Source organism: Trachinotus anak, unplaced genomic scaffold, assembly GCF_046630095.1.
Source record: "Trachinotus anak isolate AG129_WGS33_773 ecotype Australia unplaced genomic scaffold, CSIRO_AGI_Tana_v1 ptg000021l, whole genome shotgun sequence".
In the NCBI taxonomy this organism is placed as follows: Eukaryota; Metazoa; Chordata; class Actinopteri; order Carangiformes; family Carangidae; genus Trachinotus; species Trachinotus anak.
This window is the reverse complement of record NW_027273872.1, coordinates 4,399,245-4,425,484: the sequence shown is the minus strand read 5'-3', so window position 1 is coordinate 4,425,484 and position 26,240 is coordinate 4,399,245. Positions and strand designations below refer to the sequence as shown.

The window sequence follows — 26,240 nt, the reverse complement described above, 5'->3', positions numbered from 1 at the left end:
TCACCGCCTTGCTAAACCTGTACTTGGACTCTTTAAACTTGTCCCTGTCCCCACTCCTGAAAGCTTCCTCCTTTTGCCTCCTGAGCTGACTGAGCTTAGCTGTGAACCAGGGTTTGTCATTGTTATAACTCACCCTGGTGCATGATGGGATACAGCAGTCCTCACAGAAGCTGATGTATGACGTCACAGCCTCTGTGAACTCATCCAGACTGTTGGAAGCAGTCCTGAACACCTCCCAGTCAGTGCAGTCCAAACATGCCCGCAGATCCTCTATGGCTTCACTGCTCCACAGCTTCGATGTCCTCACAACAGGTTTACACAGTTTTAGTTTCTGCCTGTATGTGGGAATCAGGTGGACCATGACATGGTCAGAGTGGCCCAGTGCAGCCCGGGGGACGGCGTGATAAGCACCACTGATTGTGGTGTAACAGTGGTCCAGAGTGTTCCCCTCTCTGGTCGGGCAATTAACAAACTGTCTGTATTTGGGCAGTTCGTGGCTGAGGTTCCCTTTGTTAAAGTCACCAAGGACAATAACTACGGAGTCCGGGTTGGTCCGCTCCACACACAGTATCTGGTCGGCGAGCGCCCGCTGTGCCTCCTGCACGTTGGCCTGTGGTGGGATGTAAACACTGACCAGGATGATTGAGGTGAACTCACGGGGGGAGTAGAAGGGCCTGCAGTTTATGATGAAAGTCTCCAGGTCAGGAGAACAGTGCTGCAGGATCACTGTCACGTCTTTGCACCAGCCACTGTTTGCATAAAAGCAGATTCCTCCACCTTTGGTTTTGCCGGACAGCTCTGTGTCGCGATCCGCTCTGAAGAGTTGGAAGCCGGCCAGCTCCAGCGCAGAGTTCGGAATCGATCCACACAGCCACGTCTCCGTGAAGCACAGGACACAATTCAATTTCTTTCTATTGAAAGTATCTGCAAAATACAAAACTGCCAGATCGTATCATTTTGAGGCAGCTGGATTTTTTATGAGCGAGAATCCATCTTGCCAGACTCCAAGCTATTCACTTGTGGTTTGGACCAATCAGCTTCCTATGTGAGGAGCTACTGGCAGCCAGCGACTGTTTTGGTATTTGCACAAGTGCCTTTTTATGTATAAATTCTCCTCAGATGGCAAGAATCATCTACTGACAAGCTAACTAGCTTTCAAATCTCCTCAGACTGCAGTTTGTTTTTGTGTTGCTACTATTTCATATAATAGAAAGATGGTTCATTCAATCACCTGCCAAGTATTTCTAGAAAGCCCTCCTAGACGATTCTGTTGTGCAGTACAGGTTAGCCAGTGCAAAACTTTCTAAAAGGAATGATTGTCCGTTAACATATGTCAAATATCTTGGCCTTGGATTCATGATGGATTTAATGGACGATAGAGATAGTGAATATTCCAGCAGTGCTGACAGTTGTATTGACAGGGTAACATGTCTGTACATCCAGTATATGTCTTCAACTGATGTCAAGGTCTGGCTGTTCAGGGCTTTCTTGTATGCTGTGAGTTGCCCATCTATTGTGCAGGTTTTAAAAGAGCAGTTTGCAGAGATATGCTGGCCTGCAAAGATGCCGTGAAGATGTTATTGTGTGAGCCAAGGTCTTGTTGTGCTCTTTATTATAAAGAATGTATCAGAATCAACATATCTACGTATTGGACAGTGATAAGCAATAAGAATCTTAACACTGCCTGACATTTAGGGAAGTGAATAACACAACTGATACACTAAACTCCTTACAAAGCTGTGACATGAGATGTGTTGAATGGGTTCTACTTCATGTTACATGTACCATATATTTTTTTCTATTTTAGGTGATTTGTATTTGTACAACAGCAGGGCCAGCTCTCTGTCGCAAATATCTGTGACTGACTGACTGACTGACTGACTGAGTAATAGGGTTGAGTGTTTGTTCTATCACGATTGGTCAGCTGAATGCCTCATGCCTGACTTGAAGGTTCCTCATTGGTCATTGCTTTTTCAAGATGAACTGACTTAAACAGTTTCTGTTAGGGGACGTTTACAGCCTGCAGTGTTGCCAACTCAACTAGATTTGTTGTGTTTTTTTTTCTTTTTCTAAAAAGCCCCTAGTGACAAATTAGTAACTTTTTGGACAAACCTGTCCTCTTGGCCGATATCACAGCACAGTCTTTATATTTAATGTATGTGCTTGATGATTTTGGTGTTCATACAATCAGGATTTTAGGAGTACAGAGTAGCAGCTTGGAAGTTAACATATAGTCTTAATGGGCCACATGTCAGTCACAGTTTAATACTTGTTCCATGGTTTTACAACGGAAGCAAAAAAAAACATAAAAATGAGAACAGCCTTTTCGAGCTGACACTAGGCAGACTGCAAATAGGATACAATGATGTCAGTTGTTCACAGCGTTTCCTCAACACTTTCCAACTACTTGATCAAGTTCACACATTGACCATACGTAGTCCAGGCCTGTACTGGGTTTTGACCCTGTCTTCCTTTTTTCTTTTTTTACTTACCCCAGTGAAAAATAAAGTAAACTGAATTCAAAAGCAGAGTCAAAAGCAAAACTACTGATGTTAAGAAAATTCACACTAAAAGTCTCAAGAATGCAGAAAACAATGTCCTGCTGATGTGTTGTTTCAATAAGAATTCAGACACTGCTGTCAGCAGAGAGGAGCGAGGATTGGGGATCACTGTGACCTTCTCAGTGGCCTGAGAGTGTGTTGGCATGGCATGACTGATGCAGATTATCATAGCTGGAGAAAGCCAATTACTCTGGTCATCACGGCACCCTCAGGGCTCCTCTTGGTGGAATGAAATGCATTACAGAATTCTCTGTGCATCCTTCTGGCAGCGTTTTATATTTCCTCTATGCTGATCCCCCTATTTTGAGTGTTAATAGTGCAGTCAATGGGACCCTCCTGCGCCTCAGAGCCCTCCCTGGCTCGGATGAGCTTCTGCTCTACAAAGCGGGGAGGTTGTGCCTTTTGGAGAAGCGGATGAATTACATTCTCCTGTTTGTCTTCTCTCTCTATTCAAGACAAAGCCTTTCTATTTTTGCCCTTTCTTAACTGCACTTCTCAGCGTCCTTGAACAACTACAGAATGAATGAATGAATGAATGAGTCGTGCTACAGAGTTGAGGGGTGGCATACTGTGCTGTAGCATTTCTCTGAACAGAACAAACAGATACTGATCAGACCTTTGTTTTTTTATCCTTTGTTTTTTCATTTCCAAAACAGATTTGCTACAAGACCAGAGAGGCTGAGATCACACACACCAGCGCTGCATCTCTAGCATGTACAAAGACTACAGATCAAGCCGAGTCACAGGTAGGAGGCCTGGATCTTTATATGTACCATTCTGGTGTATATGTTGTTGTTTTTTTAATTGAGTTTTGTTCAAGCCCATCAGCAGCTTTCAGTCTGATGAATGCTGAAATTACACATAACAAAGAGAATTTCCCGGGAAAATATTTTGTCTCACTCCCAAACAACAACAAAAAATCACATGAAGGCTCATTTTATTTGTCTAGATGTGCTGAGCACTGTCATCTGGAAGATGTTTTCTAACCAAAGTGATCTAGTGCAGCAGGGATGCCTGTGTGAATGGCTAGCTCAAGTATAGCTTTATCAACTTGCACAAAGTCAGAAGAATATTCACAACACATCCAGGACGTCACACGTGAAGAGTTGGTACAGTAACTTAGATTCTGACACAGTGCATCTTGTGTGTGAAAATTGTAAGAAAACCTGTGCTGGGTAGCTGTTTGCTGCTGATTGCACTAGTTTACTGCCTTGAAACTAAATGCCTTAGTCTTTTTATCCCATTGAAAACTGACACCTCTGAGTTTTCTCATCTAGATATAGTTTTATGCTCAATGTACTTTTTACTCAAAAAATGAAAAACTCAAAATTCCTCTTGAACACCATATTTGGCCTACTTGGACTCAAGTTTGCAGAAGATAGGATCAGATAAAACTAAAAGAAAGTTTTGTGCCAAGCAGCCTTACTGATCTTTGGCAGTGGTTCTGTAGCTCAGTCGAAGGCCGACACATTCACAGGAGCCTTTTTTTCTGAGGCTGGAAACTGCAGAGCGAGATTTAGTTTACATGAAGCAGTATGTACTGTTGCAGACTTGTGTTTCAAGTGCAACAATGTTGAGTTTGTTCTTGAATTTCTCAGATGTAATGAATTGATGCAAACTATGGATCAGGAACCTAATTCATTTACATGATCATACATTCTTTGAGTGTGGTGGCTTCCCTTCTGCAGAACTGTGTAAGGTGTGTTGCATCTGTGACACTTATTTTAAATGACATGGACAGTATTGTAGTGTAGTGGTTCTAGGGAAGCCAGTGTTGGTCTATTGGGGGTTGGTCAGTCCACCACTTTGGTCCAGACTGAAGTGTCTCAGTAACTACTGAATGGATTGCCATGAAAATTTTGCATTCCTGGTCCCCAGAATGAATCACACTGATTCTGATGATCCCCTGACTTTTCCTGCCACCATGAGGTTGACATTTGCAGCCTAGAGTGATATCTCTCAACAAGTATTGGATAGATTGCTATAAAATTTTGATCGAACATTCATGTTCCCCTCATGATGAATTGATCCATCATTATGCCAAATTTTAAATTTATCCAATACCTTGGTTTATGACCAAATACCTGCAAAACCAATGATATTATCATCAACCTCGGCTGTACCTTGTGTTTTGTGCCAAATAGCATATGCTAACAAGCTAACCTAAGGTGCACATGGTAAACAATATAGCTGTTTAACATCTGCATTTAAGCAAAGTCATTGTGGGCATGTTAGCATGGCAATGTAGGCATTTAGCTCCAAGCACAGCTGCACACAACCTCACAGAGCTGCTAACAAGACAGCAGAATCTTAATCTTATCATCTCTCCAGATCAGCTGTTTAGGATAGCATGTAACTTACACGATAAGTGCACAATACAGAAAAAAGGGATGAGTACTCATTAAATGGACTATTAGCTGTTGCATAATCATGCTCAGAGAAACTGCAGTACATAGGCTGTTCAGTGTGTGTACATTAGGCATGGCACTGCACTGTCTCACTAAGCTGTTGTTGTATTTTTGAAAACAATGGGATCCTACAGTACGTTGTCTAAGAATAGAAACTGAACCCAGTAAGAAACTGACAGATTGCTTAAGAGAGTGGAAAGAGAAGGGGAATGAAAAGCGATTTTCTTGCTGGGCTTTGGCCGATGAGTGTGTCCTTTCCCATTACTCTCACACAGCGCAATATGCAGGTCAGTCAGGTGATAATGAATGCTCTGTCTGATACTTGGCCTTTCTCCCTCCCTCCTGCTTGTCTGGTCTGCTCTCTCTGTTGTATCCTCTCTCTTTTCTTCACCCTTGTACACTGCAGAGTCTTCTATAGTGTCTAGTATATTTTCCTTTAGCGGTTTTAATTATCTAGCAATCTCTTCGTCCTCTGTTCAGGAGTGTTCAGGAGTTTAAAGGTGACTCGGGTCAGTTCGTGAGACAATGAAAATGTCGAGTTTTTTTGTCGCTTCCTTCATTAATTAAACACTGACTTAAAGGCCCGTGGAACCTAATTTTGTCTGGTTTATATGAACAAAAGGTAAAGACACCTTTGTTGATAGATCATTTGCCTTAGTCTCCACTGTTCACACAGAAATGGATGAACCAAATTAAATTCTGTGCACACCAACCCCCACTGCAATAGGATAGAATGTAATAACGCATTCGGCCAACGTTTCGCTAACACACTTCATACTGGATTCAAGGTTTGATATTTCTGGTCAACAATAAAATATGAATAAAACCAATTATAAGTAAATGAAAGCTAAATGAAAGCTATTCAAGCCATTTCAAATAGAAAACTATCATTCTCTGGATCTGGAGCTCTTGTTAGTTGTTTTGTGGTTTTCTTTAGGAGTGCACCGATTGATTGGCTAGCAGTAGCAACTGGTTGATTAATGATCATTCTAGGTGAGTATTTAGAGATAATTAGTTTCTTTACACTGGCGCTTATTTGTTTTTCATTGTTTTAGTGAATGGGGAAATTAGTGTGGCTAGTTTGCAAATGTTAAAAAGCATCCTGGAAGGTATGTTACATAAAACACTGAATTTACTTCATCTGAGTGTGTGGACGTTGGGGATGTTTGTCGCAAAGATTCTCCTGATGTTAAGAATTAAAGATTTTGATATAAATAAGATCAAATAACTGAACTACTCGTTGACTGGAGAGAAGCAAAGCTTTAACTGATAAAAACATTAGGTTTAAATAAAGTGCCACACCAGCTGTTGGCAGCTCATGACATATTAGCGTTGCATTGTGTAGTTTCCATTATTTGGGAATTTGCATATGCCTATTAAGCTTGAAATGGACCATGCATTCCTGTCTGACCACTTTAATGGAGAAGAAAAAATGTTTCTGTGATCCTAGAAACAATAGAATATTTCGGAGTGACTATTTTGGCATCTCCTTTGACCCACATTTACAGTGACAGTTAATTTAGTATTCAGAACTGACTACATATTTAACAATTGTACTCATCAGAAGAGAGATGACCAATCGCTGGTCATGTAATTTAACAGATAAATAGATATGCAGTTGAATAAATGGTCTGTTCTCATGAAACATGCAAGAATGGCTCTTCAAACTTCAATTTCAACCTTAACGTCCCCAATGTCTCTTTATTCCACATTCTTCAGCATGTTTTTTTATTGTTGTTGTTGACCTCTTGGTAGGAGTTAGAGGTCTGGCTACGAGACATTACCTGCCTTTGTGTTAATGTTGACTTGGGGGCAGTGAATTTGATGCCTGTGCAGGGGTGAGGGTACATTTGGTGCCAGGAATCACAACCGGCTTGCTGCACAACACAGCTGCCAAAACGGACCACAGCGCCCGTTTGCTCCCATCAACTGCTTTAGCTCGTATCAGAGGACTTGCAGCATTTTTATACACTGTGGTAATGTTGTAGAACCAACAAACACAATTTGTCATCAGCTCTTCTTGTGGCCATATTGGTGGCAATGCATGAGTGGTGTTTGAGTCAAGTGATTCTCTGGTTGTGAATGATGGTGGGGCAGTGAATGATGTTAACAACATTGCAACAGTGCAGAGTGGTTAACAGTTGTTTTGCACTCAGTTTGAGGCCCATTTCCATCAATATTCATGCTGAGGGAAAATTCTCTAGAGATAGGCCTGGCCTCCTTTTGGATTTAGCTTAATCTGGTTTCCAGAACAGATGCTGTCATCACCAAGTTACCTATAGTTACAGTTACTCCCTCCTCTCACATCATCATGAAAACCATGGCAAACATACTTCTGCATCTCAAAGTGGGTTGGCTTCAGTTACTTATGGAGCCTTGTCACTCCTCCCCAACTCATTAAATTCATCCAAGTAGGAATACACCAGTACCTGAACTGGGACACAGTGAAGCTCACTTAATGAGCTGTGACTTAAGATGGGGAGTCACCTCAACCTTTCCTGTCCAGATGATCATCTGCTAACCATCAGTCAGGGGCAGAAATGTGAGGCAAGGAGGGAAGAGGAGGAGAAGAAGATAATTAGAGAGGGAAGGATTAAGGAAGATAGAGGTCAAAGATAACTAGCAGTAGCCCAAAAGACAGAGATGTCCCTCATCCTCAGAACACATTTCTATGCTAGCTGTCTTCCCCCATAGAGGGCAGTGGAGTTAATGACATTTTTCACGCCATTCACTGATCTCAAAATGGACGGCACTAAATACCATTGCAGTCACTTAAAAGGATAAGCCTCTTGCTAAGCAGAATCTTTTTAAAATATCATCCTGTCTTCGTCTCTGAAGACCTTGTGGAGCAGTTTCCTGAACCCTGTTGTTTAATTGCAAAGGGCATATTGCTACAGCATGATGCACTCTTCGAAAAGAAAACAGGACTGTGTGATCTGGCAAATTATTCGATAGAGGTACACAAACAGTGCCAATATCTCACGGGAGAAATAGTCATAAATGTTGTTTAGTGGGAAGGGAAATATTGAGTAAAATGAAACCTTGTTAAGAGGAAGGCTATGCCTCTCAAAGCCCCTTAAAATTTTACTATGATAGTTGTCAGTAAGGCCCAGCTTCCATTTAATATGCAGTAACTGAATTTGAATTATTCATTATATGAGAGATTTCCCAGCTAACCAAACAAATGTATTGAGCATTTTAGATCTAACTGGGTCGACCATTCTATATGTTTCTGCATGAATATATAAAACTGAGCAGGATGATATGGACTTGCAATTCTTCACATGCTTTTTTTTTTATTTTTATTTTTTTTTAAGACATGGTGAAATTTTTCAGTCAGAATTGCTTATTTCACCTCACTTTCAAGTCAGACAGTTTATTTGACTAAAGAGGTCTCTAATGTCACCAAACACACCCGCTCTCATTCAAAACCATAAAAGCAAACCAAGGCTGCTTTCATCTGCTGAGGCACAGAGTCAAATTAGTGTTTGATTTGAATGTTTTGCTACACTAAGCTGGCCACAGAAAGAACATCATTGTTAAAAAAAAATCAAGACATCAGACAAACATCATTCCCTAGGGACACTGAAATTGAATGAGAGCATGCACTGGCTGTTACTCATTACTCCTAGCTGACATAGGTAATTGAATTCTGCCAGGAGAACATTCAGTTTATTTATGACAAGTCTTTTCTGGTGAAAATGTGGACAGCGGAAAGGGCAGCTAGTTGGTTGCTTTGCATGTGTTTTATATCCCTAAAGGCAGAGGATAAATAATTAACTCCTGATTGATAATACTGTGTTTGTGTCACCTGATGCTAAACTAAGGCCCTGTTCACAGCTGACATTCATCTTCGGTGATCCGATCACAGGTGGACAGCTTGGAGCCCGTCAGTTCGCACCTTGCATTAGAATGCATCTCCACATGTGTCTCAAGTGACCACTTTTAATCGGGTCTCACTTACCTATTCTATATGCAAATAAACACGCGTGTGTTGCTGTTTTGTAGCCGGCGAGAGAGAGGCAACGAGGGGTTGAGGGAATAATTGCACTGTGCACAGCTCTACAATGAAATAAGGTTTTTGCCAGTTGAAATAGTAACATATTTTCAGTTCAGTACGAAACACTGGCAGGACTAATTAGTCTGCAGACTGCCACAGAGGACGTCACTAGAGTAGGCAGTCCTTCAGTCTGGCCCAACCACCTCTGAGTGTAGTCTGAGTGATCGGATCTCAAATGCGCCTTCAATGCGTCTCGGGTGCGTTCACACCCGTATTTAGAGCTGTCCACATGTGATTGGATCACCAGAGATAGACATTAATGCCAGGTCTGAACAGGGCCTACATTTTGGTGTGTGTGTGTGCTGCATGTTTTTTAAATAACCTACTTCATAGAGTATGTAAAGCAGTGACTACAGCCTTGTCCGTCCAATATTTTTCAAAGGCTAGGCTGTAGTCCAAATGTTAGAGGAAGACAGATCCCCATATAATTGTCATGTTTCTGAAGGCTTTCCATGTTTCCTCATTGTAACAGCATGAATTACACATTTTGGGCTGTTGGATTAGTTGCCCAAAAAGAGGTGAATTTCTCCCTGATTTGTCTTCAGGACAGTCTATCAAAATGAACTCTGCCTACTCTACAGTTATGTATATGACAATAAACCAGTCAGTAGAGAAAAAGAAGGCTTTCAGTGGTTGTTTTCGAGCTGCCTGGCAGTTTAGATTCTTGTTATAATGTACCTGCAGTGGGAGGTTGTCAGCTGATGATTTTAATTCTATTTTCCATACGTGAGATGACTCTTAGTGTGACCGTTAGGTATATATCCTGATCGTCCTTTAACAATGGCTGACTGAAAACATGCTGTTTTTATTTCCTGGAAATAATGCATATTGAGCAAACACTGTTGTTTACCAAAGAAGAAACCTAGTTTATTTCTCTGAATCAATCAAAGCTGTTTAGAGAGTCACTCACAGCATTTGCTGACAATGGATAGAAGAGGCAGTGTTGTAAGTTACAGTCAGAAACTGCACTTTGAATCAGTCCAACACCTTGTTTGTAGAATAGTGTTCTTCTGACTTCACAGTGGACTGGAAATTGAGAGCAGCTTTGAGCCTTGGGAAAAGGGAATGGCACTCTGGCCCTTGGTAAATACTTTTATTTACCTTTTGAAATGATTTTGTGATGGCAGTGGAAGCAGACTTATTGGTGGGGCAAATAATTTGACCCAGCAGATATTTTCCAAACGTATCCCAGGCTTTTTGACCTGAACCACACAACCCCAATTTTAGCTTTTATATATGTATGCATATTTGTGTGTACAGGCATATTTGAATACAGCCCTTGGCTTTGAAACCACATAGACTCAGTTGCCAGTTAATATAGCAGTCCTGCAATATTTCCTACCATCATGAAGGCTGTAGTTTTGAGCCAATGCTAAAACTTTTAGAGAGGTGTTAATTGAATTTAATGGTTGAGGTTCAGCATTAATTCTTGACCTTGGAGCGCTCAACAAAACAATAGGTGCATTTACATCCACCTGTTTTAAGGTGCATTTCCCATTTGCACATAAAAAAGCCTGAGTGAAAATGCAGAAAAATTGAAATAAAATGGAATAAAAAAGCTTCTGCTCCTCTGAAGACACCAGAAGTAGTGGCAGCCAAAAACATCTGTGGGAAGCATGAGGAGACTGTAACCTTCTTCAAATAAACACCTTTAACACATACATTTCATATTTCCATCAGGTTTTCAACATTGTTTTTCACCATTTGAGGTTTGACTGGCACTCTTTTAATTGAATTATCTCGTTGTGCCCTCTTCTTCTGCAGTGGTTTAATGGCACCTGACGAGAATTAGCACCACCAGCTGCCTGATGTGTCCAAGTCCTAATATTCTGTAGTGGATGGAAAATGCACATTAATTCACTTTTTCTCTGTGTGATTTTCTGGGAATTTGGTTCAAATTTGTGCCACATTCAAATGGAAACCAGGCTAATAGAATTGGGAAAAAAAGCCTTTATTGTCATTGTATTTAAAATACAACAAAATTAGGAGTGCTACTCCAGAATCTCATCTGGCACCAGTACAGATTCAGACAACAGCTTTATGGTAATTCTGGAGGCTGTGGCTTGTGATGCTGTTGAATTGTATTTCATTATACTGATTATATTCTGTCCACCCTATTTTATTTAATTTTATAGAGGGTAGACTAAATATGAGAAATACATCTCACAGTTTGACACCTGAATCAACAATTCTCTGAAATGTTCTCAACAAAAACGGAACATTATAACCTTCATGAACATAAGATTTGTTGCAGGACTGTGGTATTAGGCTGCATTAGTCATAGCTAGGTGTAAAGTGGCAACACATTTGTCTACACTGCCCTATTCATGCTCCTAATACAAAGAACAAATACTCGGAAAGAGGTTTTCTTTATCTCATGGAAAAATTCAGTATCAAGTGAAATGTTCCCAGAATGAGCCCACAGCTTATATCAGCTTATATGAATAGTAAACCTTTTTGACATGCTGTTACCATTAGGAGTTGAATTAAATATTAACACTGAACAGTGGATGTCAGTGTCCTAAACCCAACCTGAAGGAAGTTAATGAGATCAGGGATAAATGACTCAGCTGACCACCACAGTGATACATTAGATAGGATTCTCATATTTCTTTCTTGTCTCTGTACACAGCTTGTGTTTAATTATGGAAGCATAATAGTGTTTGCTCTGCTGTTTTCCTTGTGCAATTAATCTTTTGGCTTTGTGTTGATCCAATCACGTATTCACACTCTCGAAAGCCTCTGTCATCTTTAACATATTTATTTTTCATGGCGTCAGATTAAACAAATATTTGGGTGGAATACTTCTTAAAGAGTGTAATTATGAAGGGGCCAAGATGGTGTCATCCAGGAAACACTGTATATCATTGAGCTCCTTTTATATTTGCCCAGTTATCCGTTTATTTTATGCATTCCCTAGGTGAAAGCATCGTAAGTTACCTCTATATTGACTCTTGACAATTACTTTTTGAAAATGTCTGACATGATGACCGATATCAAGAAAACTATTTGACCTGCTTATGAAAGGAACAGAATGAGGACGCTGTGGAAGCAGCTGAATGTGAAGGTGCTAGCAACAGCAGTCTCATTGTCCTGAACACTCTCCAGGCAACGGATAGATTAATCGATAACATCATGAAGGTTATCGATGCTAAAGCTGACATAACACTTGCAGCTATGAGGGATCAACAACCCAAATACAGGCGCTGGGAATTTGAGTCAGTGAGGTAGAGGGTAGAATTGCTGGAGTGGAGAGTACAACGGAAATGTTGCAGTCTGACATGACAAATCAAATGTTTTGTAACTGTATCGTGCATGGTTGTGACACTATCATGGTCCCTCTGACAAACTCTCTCCACAGACAAACAGTCAAAACCACCTCTGTGGTAGTTCCCACTAAAGAAGGTGTCTTCAGGACCATATTTTGCCATGATGAAAACAACACCCGCCTCACGATTGTGGCTGATAATAAATCAGCCTTGACAGTGGAGACTTAACACTGTTATTCATAAAGATAATTCTTTTACATCTTATTCTTCTACTGAATTTATTGTATTTTTGTAAATTAACTCACAATCAACAGATAAATTCTGCTTTTATGGGAAATTTGCAAGTTTATGCAAGAGGGTTGATCAGATCATTCTGCCATGAAGAGACATCAAAAACTGGAAAAACAAAAAGCTTTACAGAGTAAACTATCAGATAATGGGGAAGCTCTGTCACCTAAATGTATTTTATGGAGAGAGATATCTGTTCTCAGAACAGCTATAAATTCTCATTAAAGATGCAGAGACAATATACTAAACAGAGGCCTTATGAATATGAAGAATAAGCCAGAGAAATGCCTTGAATACCTTGCTAAAAGTGAGTAGAGTCCCAGTCTGTAGTGGTTATTGTTGATGCTGAGGGCAACAGAGTACAGTATATGAAAATAGGGTGATAAATGACAGCTTTAAGGAATTTTACACAAATTTGCACTATTCTGAACAGACAAGAGATGTACCTCAATTAACCTGTAGCCTTTTTGCTCAGATCAATTTCACAACACTATCAGAAAAACAGTAAAGTCTTCCCAATGGCCCCATTATAAGAGATGAAGTAGTTAATGCAATTAAAAATCTCCAGAGTGGGAAGTCATCAGGGCCTGATGGGTTCTGTTGTGAATTTTATGAGGAGTTTCGGGACCTGCTTTTAGAACCATTACTTGAAATGTTTAATGATTCATTTTCTTCTGCAGAATTACCACCGACTTAATTAGCTTAACATATCACTTATATTAAAAAAAAGGAAATGTTGCTTTCTAAAATTCTAACTACTCTTTCAGAAGACCTCTTGCCCATACTAATTAAAGAAGAGCAAACTGGTTTTATAACCATCAAAATTCAACTAATAACATTAGACGACTCTTTAATGTTATTTAGGCTCTGGAACAAAAATCTATAGATGGCCTGGTGCTTTCCCCAGATGCAGAAAAGCATTCGACCGAGTTGAGGTGTCTTCTTTTTATTTTACATATTAGGAAAATTTGGTCTCTGTAATAATTTTGTGAAATGGGTTAAAGTCATATATAATAACCCTCAAGCTGCAGTTATGACTAATGGGTTACGATCAAAGTATTTTTAAGCGTACTAGACAGGGCTGTCCTTTGTCACAACTTCTCCTGAATGGCTGGCTCAGGCCATTAGACGCCCTCTAAATATGCTTTACAGGTTGGAAAGGTATGTCATAAAATAACTTTGTGTGCTGATGACATGCCACTACTTCTATCTAATCCAAGACATCAGTCCCAGCTCTCATGACGATGATCAACCTGTTTAGTAAATTTTGTGGATATAGGATTAACTTTCAAATGGTCTCCCTTGAGTTTTGTCTATTTAGGTAATTTTGCTACACCATCATTCAATCAGTTGTACAAGGACAATTTTGTTCCATTATTCAGTAAAATAAGACAAGATTCGGAGTATTGGAACTCACTTCCTGTATCTTGGTTAAAGCAAATGTAATAAACATTAATTTCAAATAGGGTCATAAAAGATTGAAATGGTTGGCTCAGCTCCTTCATATAGAGTAGATCTACTCTAAAAATCACAGTAGAGGTTTTATGGAGTGCTACAGGGAAGAGGTAAAAAATAGAAAATTAAGATACTTACACATGTTCAGCACGACAGTCTTCACAAATAAGCACCACTTTTATGGTTTTTGAAGCCTGAATACAATCACCAGCAGTAAAAAGCTAATGTTAGGCTATAAACTATTATTGTACTTTAAATTACTGTAAGTGCACTAAAAAATAAAAGGCCATAAGTACTTTATCAAACCACCTGTTCAGCAAGCATCAAGAAAAGAGATATTTTGAAATATTTTGTCCACTGTCTCCTGGTATGTTTTACACAGCGGCCTGGTTAAGCTAGTAGCGAGTTGTTAGGAACAGCTAAAATGAAAGCTGTCTAATTGTACGTCTAATTGATTGTCTTAGTTTATTAGACTGGGAGATGGAGACATGGGAGAATATTTAAAGTTATACCAAAAAAATTTTCCATCTGTACTCGAGCAAAAGCAATGCAGCTTAGAATTTTACATATATCCCCTAATCACTGGCAGCTTTTTAATCCCTCAGTTTCTCCCCCGTGTCTCAAATGTTAAACCAAAATATGTACTTTAACCCATTTTAAATTACAGAAATAATGGTCTGAAGTATTACGTTAAATGGAAAAAAACATATTTGACAAAGATTTAGAAATGGATCCAATGTCTTTGATTTTGGGCCCCTCACACAGATATAACTACTGTTGCTAGTGAAAGGTTATGTAACATTCTTACTTTTGCTGCTAGGAAAAAGGGACTAGGGATGAAGGCCTTTCTGTTAAGGGTTGGTGTAAAGTTTTGGAATATATTACAAGTATTCTACATACCAAAGCAGATCATTTCTACAAAGTCTGGCAGCCCTGTTTGCGTTATATTGAACCTGGATTTCTCGTCTACTTTACTTTGCTTATTACTTCATAACAAAAGTTATATTACTATGTTACTTTAGCTTTTAACAAATATTAAACATTGCACATTTTGGGTGATACCCTAGCTTCCTGCTTTGCTATTTCAGGCCCGACAAATTAAACAAGGTCCCAGTGTTCAGAAGTGAAATATATCTCACAGCAGCTTCTCAAACCTCTTACAGTCTGTTCCTTGTTGGGGTGAGCACCAATCCTCGGAAACTAAAAAGCTGCTTCTCTGATGTGCTAGATGGTTGCGTTCTGGTAACGCAATGCTGAGAGGATTAGTAACACAAATATTACACTACTTATTACTGGGGAAAGTAATAATATTACAGTAATTTGTTACAGGCCAACAATGATTACAAGTAGTCTCCTGAATCGAAATAGTTGTAACCTGTGATTTAGCTGCAACATAACCCCATGTATATGTTTGTTGATCTCAGCTGTCTGGTGGTTTGTTTATGCTGCTATTGTTCATAGTTTCATTGTTATTGCTCTTGTGGAAAATAAGAAAGTCCAATACATTTTTTAAGACATATAATTATCAGAAGCTTGGCTGAATGCAGGTACTGTTATCAAGTGGACAAACACATACTGGTCAATGGAGGAATCCCACTTACATGTAATAAATAGGCTACCTTAATCACTTAATGCAACTTGGACAAGTGCTCTCTTAATGTATTTATTTTAGATCATAGTGTAACTTGAGCCTTAAGGATAAAAATAATGGCTCGTTACAGTCTGCATGCTCAGCATTGGTATTGAGCTGATAATCTCTATGCTTCTCCTCCTCCAACTGGCAGGCTACAGAATGACACCTTCTGAAAAGCACAGCTGTCAAAAGTTTTGGACAGATTACCTTGCTTTTGGAGGGGGGGGGGGAGGGGGGGGGGGGGGGGGGGGGGGGGTGCAACTCAAAGCATGACTTTTTTTTAATGCAAACTCAGAAAAATTTATCTTTTTACCTAATTCTTTTTTATTTGGCTTTCAGCTCGGAGGCGGGTAACATGTTGAGAGCTTCTCTCTGTTCGCCCTGGGTGATTTGCCGTCGGAGTAGCTTGGCTGCATGTAGGTATTTCACCATGAAAACGACATCCTCTTCTGACAGTTCATCAGCCCTTCAGCTCGCTTTTCGCAGCACACCGACAAAGAAAAGCAGCAGGAGTTCTGTCATTGTCTGTGTGGCCCAAAACAGTTCGCCTGCACGCTGCGTTTCGGAAAGCGAACTCGGGTTCTGCTTCGGTCGCGAACCGGGCACGTCGTGAGGGCGGGCTCGCCTGCCGTCGCTATAAGGTCCCGCTTTGACTGGCTGCTCTCATTGCAGTCCAGTCTGCCGAGCGGAGTGGACTGACCGAGGGACAGTCCCCGTCTCCATTCAAGGATTTTACTTCGTACACTTCGTCCTGCAGCAGAGGACCGACAGGAATCGCACCTCGCCTTCTGTGGACAATGTTTCTCTTGCAGTACACAGGTACATGTTTGAAGTTGCATCCCGCTGCCTCCTCTCTCGGGTACACTGGCAGCAGAGATGCTGTGTTCTTTCTTTTTGTTTGTTTGCCTGTTTTTGTCCTGCACTTCTGCTGCGGGCTACAGTGTATCACTGAGCGCCAGGTAATGCGTGACTCCACATTTTATCGCTCATCTTCACCTTGTTGAATCCAAGTTGTGAGAACAAGCTGAGGGACGTTCTGGCTGCTGTCGGTGCGTAATTGTCGGGCGTCTACCAGCTGTTGAGACCGCAGAAGAAGCGCGGCGCTGCCTCTCTCCAGTGTGGTTGTGCTGTGCTGTGCTGTGCTGTGCTGTGCTGTGCTGTGTTGTGTTGTTGTTTATTTTTTTTCGTGTGTGTCAGCATTTGATGTGCAGTGGTGTGCTTTATGATGACAAAAGACGCACAATAATTTCATGCGCGCGTTTTACGCTTGCTGGTCAGTACAGTAGACAGCAGCCGTGGCGATTCTCCTGACGGGCACACGCCTACTGCAGCTGTTCACGGGTGAAGTTTTCAGAATAGATTCAATCCACACAGACGCCGGATCGCAGCTACTGAAATGCTTATTCTCCACAGGCTATTCAGCCCGGTTCTCTGTTATACTTAGGAATCATAGCCGAGCTCGGTGGCTCATGCTGTAGTAGCAGATAGGCCTGTCACGCAGGGGCTTGCGAGTTGTTTTTGCCTTATAGATATAACTTCTGTTCTTTCTCGGCTGCGACGTCCAACTGTTTTTAAAAAAGCTCCGTGTCGTTTATTCCCGAGTCGCCAGCACGCATAAATAGCTCGGTTTGAAATGGGGCATTTTCTCTGGGCTCACAGGATCTAATTAAGCGAGGATGCTGTTTGAACTCTCACATTAACCTGCTTACGCTGCTTTATTCTGGCGCCCTGTTCGCCAGCTTCCTCTGTTTATAGTCATGGTAAATTTACCTCAGATGTCCCACAGCTTTTTACTTGTCTCTGTGTTCAGAGCCTAATTGCTGCTTTCCTTTAGCTCATAAAAGCAATGACTTGTCAAAGATTAGTCTCATGGCATTCATTTGCTGTTTGTTTCCTATCCCCCACCTCGTACATTAGATTTATTCATCTCATATGTTAGTCATACCACACAGTATAGGCTATTCTTTATAGACGTTTTGGCATCAAGAAACTTTTCAGTAGTCAGGAAAAAGGGGTTTAATTGGTTTTGTAATGAAGCTTATTGTTGAGCTGAAAGTTTTTCAGTGCAGTGATTCAAATACTTTGACACTGTTTAATTCACATTTCCAAATATAGCACACAGTCTGACAGAGCTAGTAGTTTACGACAAATATGACAGTATGACCTGGAAAAAAAAAAGCTAATGCTTTTGTCCAGTGGATGAAAAATGTGTTTTTTGTACTTTTCTGACTGGAAGGTTTTTGTTACTCTGTAGTGCTGTCCTTCATCTTGCACAGATATAATGAATCAGTTCCCTTCTCCTCTATTTTCTTCCTTTCCAGAGGTGCCAACATGTTTTGAATCAAATCAGATGGGGGTTTTGAGTACCTCCCCATGACCACCGGGAGAGAAAAGGTCCATCAAGCCTTGTGACAGCTATTTACCTCCACGCTGTGCTAGTCCTCTCGGATCAATCAGTAGAGCATCTTTAGATTGCCTTTAATGGTACGAGGGAGGAGGGTACTTTACTTAGATCAGTCAGAGGAGAGATTTAAAGGTTGTACATGGTGTGCTTGAGAGGGAGCTTGAATATTTCATCTCTCTTTGGCATAGGATGATAGGGCTGAAGAACAAATTAAGACCGAATACAGAGTGGACTACAGTACAATACCAGGTGATGTGGGAGCTTTGGGAACACTCAAATTTTAATTGGTTGCTGTATGACAATTTGTGGTTACTAAGTGGGATTCGCATAGTACTGGCTGTCAAGTGGAAAAAAAAAACCAAAAGTGACAAAGACAATGGAAAAAGGGAAACAAAATAAAAACAAAATTAAATATGAGTCATAGATGACCTGCAAACCGTATATTAGGTGAAGCCAGCTATCTCAATGAAAGCCTCTCTGAGATGACATTTATTTTCGAGACAGACCCTCAGGATTGGCAGTGGAGTATCCATTATCACTGGAAACTGTCCTGCTTTTTTGGTCGTTTCAAATGTAGCCTCTTAAACGATACTAACAGTTTGTCCCTGCTCTTCAGAAGCAAAAATTGCTACCCTGACAAACAGCCCATCATGACTGTGAAATCCTAAAAAATAAAATCCAAAACTTGTGTGTTAAATTTGATGGAGACTAATGCCATATTGGACACACAGCTTCTCTATTTACGTCCTCTGGACAAAATGAAAATTTTATAATCATTGCACAGTTTGGAAGTGAGCATCAAAGTCAAGGCTGAAGTAATACATGCCAATTCACTTACCCCAGAAAAATCCATTTGCCAGCTGAATGCAGATCAGTTATTTTATTTGCCTTTAACAATCACAAGCACTCCACCTTAAATGAAAAAGCACTTGGCTTCAGTTTTATCCATGCTTGTGACAAACTCCCACAGCTGCTCACTGACTCAGCTTGCCTGTCGGTATTCTGCACTGTTGCTGTCACCTGACTGCTCAAAGCTGAGCCGACAGACAGGTACAAAGCTCTTTAGCTTACACACGAGGCAAGCGTTGCGCATAAACTTAAAAGTGCAAATTTGTCGGGTTTTGGCAGCAAAGCTAGACAGGGAAGTCCTGCATATACCAGCATCAATGATATGGTGAACAATGCTGAAGGGAAGCGAGAGGCTCCATATTGTCCCCTGTTGGGGAGAACCTGTTGTATCACTGAAAGAGGAGTAGTTCATAGGAAATGTATTGTTTTGATGACATTGTTCAAGTCTAGTAAAGTTATGCCTTTGGAAACAGTTCCATTAAACATGCTAAATTATTTGTAACAACATAGGTGTTTCTCTAAACTGCACACAGGCTTAAACAAACTGGGATGAAAGTCTATCTCTCCCCGTGTTCAAGTAACCTCTTGCTGCATTCAGATCAGGCCAAAGGAATGAATTTATTGTGGCATATATGGATACAGTGAATGGCCAATGCGACTAAAATACCTGTCAAAAAGTCAGAAAATTTATTATGAAGATTAAATCTTCAAAAATGATTTTGCATATAAATCTATGGAAACTTTTCTTTTTTTTCTTATTCTGTGGATAAATCAATAAAAAAAAAAAAAAAAAAACATTTTCACTGATTTTTTTTTTTTTTTCATTTTCACACAGATACATGATAACACAGGAGTAATCTTCTAGATGATCAGATAATTAATAATGGCATGTATTAACTGATAGCGCCAATCTCTGATTGGTAATGACTGAAATTGTACAATGCTGGTGCCTCCTGTCAAAGGAATATTTAAAAAATAATAAAAGAAATAAAAGAAGCTTTATGTCTCTTCTTTGACTAATGCTTCTTTACAGTTTAGAAAAATGAGAGTTGCAAGATGTAAAAGGAAAAGTCTTCAGTTATCCATATTTGGGGACAGCACTATTAAAAACACTGTCTTATCCATGACCCTCGATCACAAAGCAATAGCAGACACATTATAATGCTCCTGATGTGAAGACGGCATAGATGCTTCTGTGCATCACTTACAAGATACTTGGCTGCTTTTTATCAAGTCATTCCCATTCATGTGGTGCTATCACTCCAGTGCACCATCTGTTGGGCTGATGTTTAAGACTGTTGGTGTAATAACTTGATTGTTTCATTGCCTCACCACTCATCCTAAATTTCCGTAGTAGGCTAATGTAGGATAATGACTGTTGTTTATTCCTGTGTCTAATTCTCCCTTGTATGTGCCCTCCAGAAACCCCATTTGACTTTGTCTTATTGTTCAGCATTCAAATTACAACAGCACAGTTGAAGAGAAGCTAAAGTGTGTTCAGGTTGAAAGGAAAGTATATTAGCTTGTGTGGAAGATCCCTGTGAGGATCAGCAGTGTTGGCAGCGGTAGCAGTTCAACCTGCCATCTGGTATAGAGTAGCTAAGAGAACTTGGCAGCCTGAAAGCAACCAACTCCGGGGCTCCAACCATATCACTGACAGAGCTCTTCATTTCTAATCACTTTCATGATAAGCAACCACGCAGGGAACCTTGAAATTGGAGCTAAGGACTATGCAACAGGAAGTTCTTGAGCTACATGAAAGATGAAATGAACCATCAGCCTTATTCTGCATTTTCTGTATATGAGCAGCATTTGCGACTGGATTGTGGCTGCAGTGCTGCTGTGTTAAACCCTGCTGACAGTCTCTTTGAGCAGAGGAGAATAGAGAAGCAGTTTGAAGACGCTGGATTATGCTGTTTGCCAGGGAGCTGCTGTACAACTTTTCAGCATTTTCACATCTACTCTCAAAAACATATGATGAAAGCTTCATTTGTCTCAGTGTTATGTGGAATCTGTGGTCCCATGTGTGTTGGGGTAGGCTGCAACGAACATTGGAGGCATGTATGCTTCATCTTTGACAACTGACTATTTGCCATGTTTAACAAAGAGACTCTGTCACAGAAGAAGAAGAATTTCTGTCTCCTGCCGAATGCTCGTTTGCACCAATTTATCACACACACACCCCCACTTTTCCATCCAATTGTAAATAATAATTCGCTTGTGCTGAATCAGTTCAGCCCATTTATACCAGCTAATGATAGTGTTGTTCAGGCTCAACATGGCATGTGACTCACTGTAGGAAGAGGCACTGTCAGTCAGTCATTAAGCCCCAGTTTACTTGCTCTAAACAAAGTTTTCTTCAGAATTTAAAGAGATCTAAAAGCTCAGCATTAGGATTAATAAAATTCTGTTTTTTGACAGTCTCTAAAATGACTATGATTTAACAAGGCTGGTTTATGTGTATGCCAGCTACACTGCAGTAGTTATATTGTCTGATAATGAATGACATAAGGCTTAACTTAATTTTGGATTATTATGAACTTTCTGTTGTTGGTCGCTCTCTGGTCTAGTTTGGACTGCTTATATAGAACTGTTAGGAGCACAGTTTGTTTTTGTTTGTTGAGCTGAGCCTCAATCTGAACTGTGAGAACTCAGTTATATTCTTTTGAGATGTGAACTCTCTTAAATCAGACAAACCAGACTTGATCAATTATTGTTGATGCTAAAGGTCAAACCCATCTGCGGTAAGTCAAAGTGATTTTCTTGCTGTTTGGTCTTTAACACATTTAGCTACTCATCCCAGTGGCTTAAGTGAAAAAGGAGAACAGTAAAACTCTTGAATGAGAGAAAATATCTGTTATAGAGGATGTCTGTTGGTCTAATGGTAAATATACCGTACCCCCCCCCCCCCGGTAGATATCCTATGACCTGGATGACTGAGAGTCTTTACAGACATCACGTCAGCCTTGACTGCCAGACTTTTACAACTCAAAGATTTAAGAGCAGCATCCCGGCAAACTGCAGGACTTGTACTCATGCTAGCCTGGTGTTTTAGTAATGACAGAATCCACAGCTGTCACTGTAATGTTCAGACACACACTTGTAGCTGTGTCTCTTGGACTGTCCCACTTCAGTGTGCTGCAGGTGGAAAAAACACAGCTCTCCTACTCACAGAAATATTACACCTACCTGGCAATTTGGCAGTTTTTTTTGTCTTTTTTTCCTTACCAGCAGCGCCAAGACAAGCACCTGAAAGTAGCACAAGACATGGCGTGATGGATCACCAGAGGAATGTAGGACACTACTGCTGTACATCTCTGAAGTTACCTGTGTCCACTGCTGCTTTAGAGATCGTATTACAATACATTTTCTGCTTTGGCACTGGATGACAAATTGAGACACTAAATCTAACTTTTATAAGAGTTGCATTGTGTATTAATTGAGTTGTTTTCTTCTGTAAATATCATAAAAGCTGACTGTTGCGAGGAACAGAATTTATTCCAGGAAGTTCTTGGACATTTATTAAATTTTTTGCTGCTGTCCTATGAATATGCGGCTGTGCAGGAGTTGACCCTCCCGGCCAAAATCTGTTCTTCCGAACATTGATATGTTGAACATTTCCCCCATAGAGAGACTGGAGAAAGCAGAGGCCATGGTTCAGTGGTTTGGACCAGAGAACAGGGGTGTCCACAGAGATTGCTTGTCTGGAAAGCAGCCATCACTCTACTGTAATAGAGACTGAGAGCCCAGATTTATAGGGCTCTTACTTTAGGAAGAAGGAATAGCTTAAGGCGGGAGGAAGAAGGAGCATGAAAACAAAATGGTACCAGAATGGATGGACAGAATGTAACCAAGAATGCATTATTAATGGGGTAGCAGAGGTTCTCTGTATGCTTGTATGTCATATGGGGGCATTTTGCCTCTCGGTGAAAGACTGAAAGAAAGTGCTTTCATGGTTTAGTTGGTAGAATGTCTCCAGGACTATTAACTTCATATTCTGAACCATGTTTACAGGATAACTTTGCCCCTCTGTGGAAATGAAGTTTGAAGACTCGGGGTAACCCAGGAATTTTCCATTTGCAGGCTACGTTTTTTTTTTTTTTTTTTTTTTTGTGGTGAATTTTGTTTGGGGTGTTTCTTTCCATTTTATATCAACAAACTCGCACTGACAGATCCCCACTGTGCAGAACCTTTCATAGCTGCGGAGAAAAAAAACCCAATCTGAAATGTCATTGGAACTGCTCTGAAAGGTTTGGTGTTTGAGCTCAAAGGAAGCCCTGTACTTGCATGTTTACTGTGCTGAGCCTGGCTGAAGTCAGACCCCCGATGCTGGATAAATGCAAGGCTTTTTCTGTGCTCAGCACATCTAACTAGCCAATATTAGTTCTGTAGCTTTTTTTCTAAGGAGTCAGGGGTCAGCATTTATGCAAGAATGATACAACACCAGTGTAACAGTTTGACCAGGGAGTGTGGTGTAGTTTTCAGTCGGGTTCTTTAAATTATAGCTCTGTCTATTTTGGACCATTGGAATGCCAGTTGAGGTCAGTGTTTGGGTAAACTTAAGAGCTCTCTTGGTGACATGGTCATGGTGAGTTCAACTGAGGATGTCCACATAGGCGACAAATCCAAGTCCACTTGATTTTCATGGTCTGTTACTGTGTTTTTGTAGTTTTAAGTAAGACTATGAATTCTTCACATATTTCTCCCCACAATAGTCATATGGACCATTGTTTTTATTGGATAACCCTTCATGACATTTGTAATGAAATGTATCCTATCTAGTGTAATGCTATTATTTATCAGTGACAGTTAAATGACTATCATATGTCCTCCTATAACTACCTTTGTCTGGGTGCCTGAATCTGATAGAGTATCATTAATTTGGTTTTCTGTACAAACACCACAGCATTCTTGCTATTCATTAACCCTTGTTTGGGAAAGCACCACTAGGAGTTGTGGCTAAAGCTCAAATTACACTTCTACCCCTCAGGCATGTGTCTGCCAACTTTCTGGGGTTAATGTGAAACAGGCACTTAGAGGAAACAGTGACGGAAATGTGGGGCTGGGTATTGAGCTTTGATACTTTTATGGACCAACTAAATTGGTTTGATACTATCAAGGATCCAAAAATGACTTGTCATCCGATACCAAATTTTGATAGCTAAGGAGTAAATGAGTAAATCTCATCAGTGCTGATAAGCTTGCAGCATGCTTGGACAAGATCTAATAATGCTGGTGGTTGGCTTTCTGAGTGCATAAAGAGAATGAACTTAAACTAAAACTAAAGTAAAACTAAAATTTGTACTGTAATGTGTATTGTAATTTTCTTTTTGTTAAAATGCATTTGATAAAATTTGTATCGAATGAAGTGTCGTAAAGAATCAGTATCGATGTCAATACTGATACCGAGGGAAATGATGGCCACAGCCAGGTGAAATGCCTCTGCGCCTTTGTGGTTGTTCTTTGGATTTGCCTGCTTCACATTAAAAGTGTGTTAGCAAATGCTGGAAAACCATGCAGCTTTAGGCACAAAATAGTTTCAGTAAATGCAGTAAATGTACAATAAACTCTGCTTTGACTATCCAGGTGTGACTATATAGAACTGGAGCTACTCTGAACTTCAGGGCTCAAGGCCAAGAGGTTGAAATCACAAAGTCCCCAGATCGAGTGTGAGCTGGGATATGGATGTTGATCTGCAAGATATATATGATATGATGTGATGTTATATGATATGCAAGAGTTTCAGCTTTAACTGATGAGGGTCTGAGAACCAAAACATTGTTAATTAGTGTGTGGATACAAATGATTGAAAGTGTGTGGGATATTTCTTTTTTCCAAAGTCAGATATTTAAGGCTTTAAAAAAACTGATAATGATATATTGACTACATAACAATTATTTTTCGCAAGGACACCTTACAGTTGTTTTTTGAAATAATTGTTACAACAGTATGTACAGAAGGATACAGGACATGGGGTGAGAGTGGGGAGTATGAAGTGCTCTCTAAGGGACAAACATTGCAATCTTCTCTGCAGTTTCTTGTTGTATTTGTTGTGTTTGCTGACACATACACTGACAACATTATGTCAGCCAATATTGGCTTATTGCAAATATTTTCAGTCTGATTAATTATCAATCTAGCTCAATTCAAGACTGCTGAGACTAAGATCATTGGACTGCACTTTTAAGCCTGACAGGTTCACAGTTTAAGAGAAACAGTCTGGTGGTGCAGTTACATTAGTGTCCCAAAAATGAGCAATATAAAAGTGCCCAAGATCAGTGGCTGGAAATCCAAGCCTCTAGCTCCTTGCCTTGCATTATTTTTCAGCACTCTCTGCCAGCAAGTCCTCTTAATCCGCATAGGTCCATACATCTTTAAATGCTCTTCGACCCCTCCCTCAGTGTTTGTGCCAGCAAGCTAAACTTTTGTTTTTGACTTCCCACGCCTGTCCACCTTCCTGTGCTGCTATGCATCAACATGGTTATTTAGATGATCTGTCCTAGATGCTGAATGTCTTTCCTTGCGGAGGCTGTGGCCTTAAGGACATGTGCTGACAACAGCTGACTTACCATCATAGCACTGAACACAGCCATTACAGACAGGGAGGTAATTGGATTCACAAATCAGCCATGGCTCTGGGTTTATAGTGGCACTGGGCTTTATGGGTCATATTTCAGAGAGTGGTGGGAAGTTTGTCAGAGAGGAGGCTTGGAGGTAACTGGTGCAGGAGAGAGTCAGAGGAGCATCTAAACTCTGTTTTTATTTTTGGAGAAATCGGTGGAGAGATAAAGACAGATAAGGAGTGGATCCTGAAACCTGTATCTCCCAAACAAGGTCTTGTCAAGTATAATAGCTCTGAGGTGAAATTTGAATATGAGGAATGTTTTTTCTTTTCTCTCGTTGTCCTTTTCACTTTCCTCTCCTAGTTCATCTTGTTTCCTTTTTGTGCTTTATGTGAAACTCGTGCCTCCTAAACCACTTACTCCATACATATATACTTTTTTCCTGTTTATTTGTTTTCTCCCTCATAGACAAATAAAATTTCCCCCGAGTCACAGGGAGGTTGATGATAAAGTATGTGTGTGCTTGTGAGGCTGGTGGGAGGAAAAGCTGAGGAGAATCGTCTTCCTCTCCAAGAGCTGAAACCGACTGCGGGGTCTCAGTCATGCTTTCTGTGTTTGTCCCAGCAGAATTCAGGGAGGTAGATCGATATGAAGATTAATTATTGTGTCCAAGTTGAGGGCTGCACCAACAACCTGCATTTTTCATGCTTCTAGCGAGTGTCCAAATGCCTCCCTTTCCTACGAGTGTTG

General features: G+C 40.4%; 1 protein-coding gene across 5 annotated transcripts in view; it reads left to right on the top strand.

Moving 5' to 3' along the window:
• The window catches only part of enox2 (ecto-NOX disulfide-thiol exchanger 2), a 174,999-nt gene that overhangs the window by 37,789 nt on the left and 110,970 nt on the right, over positions 1–26,240 (top strand). For 4 of the 5 annotated variants that reach the window (XM_071458667.1, XM_071458668.1, XM_071458670.1 and 1 more), the window contains one exon: positions 3,218–3,307. In XM_071458667.1, coding sequence (XP_071314768.1) covers positions 3,274–3,307 — 34 coding nt within the window. In that variant the 5' untranslated portion in view covers positions 3,218–3,273. Of the gene's footprint in view, positions 1–3,217; positions 3,308–16,345; positions 16,494–26,240 lie in introns of those variants that run through there. The other variant, XM_071458671.1, reaches the window with a different exon arrangement.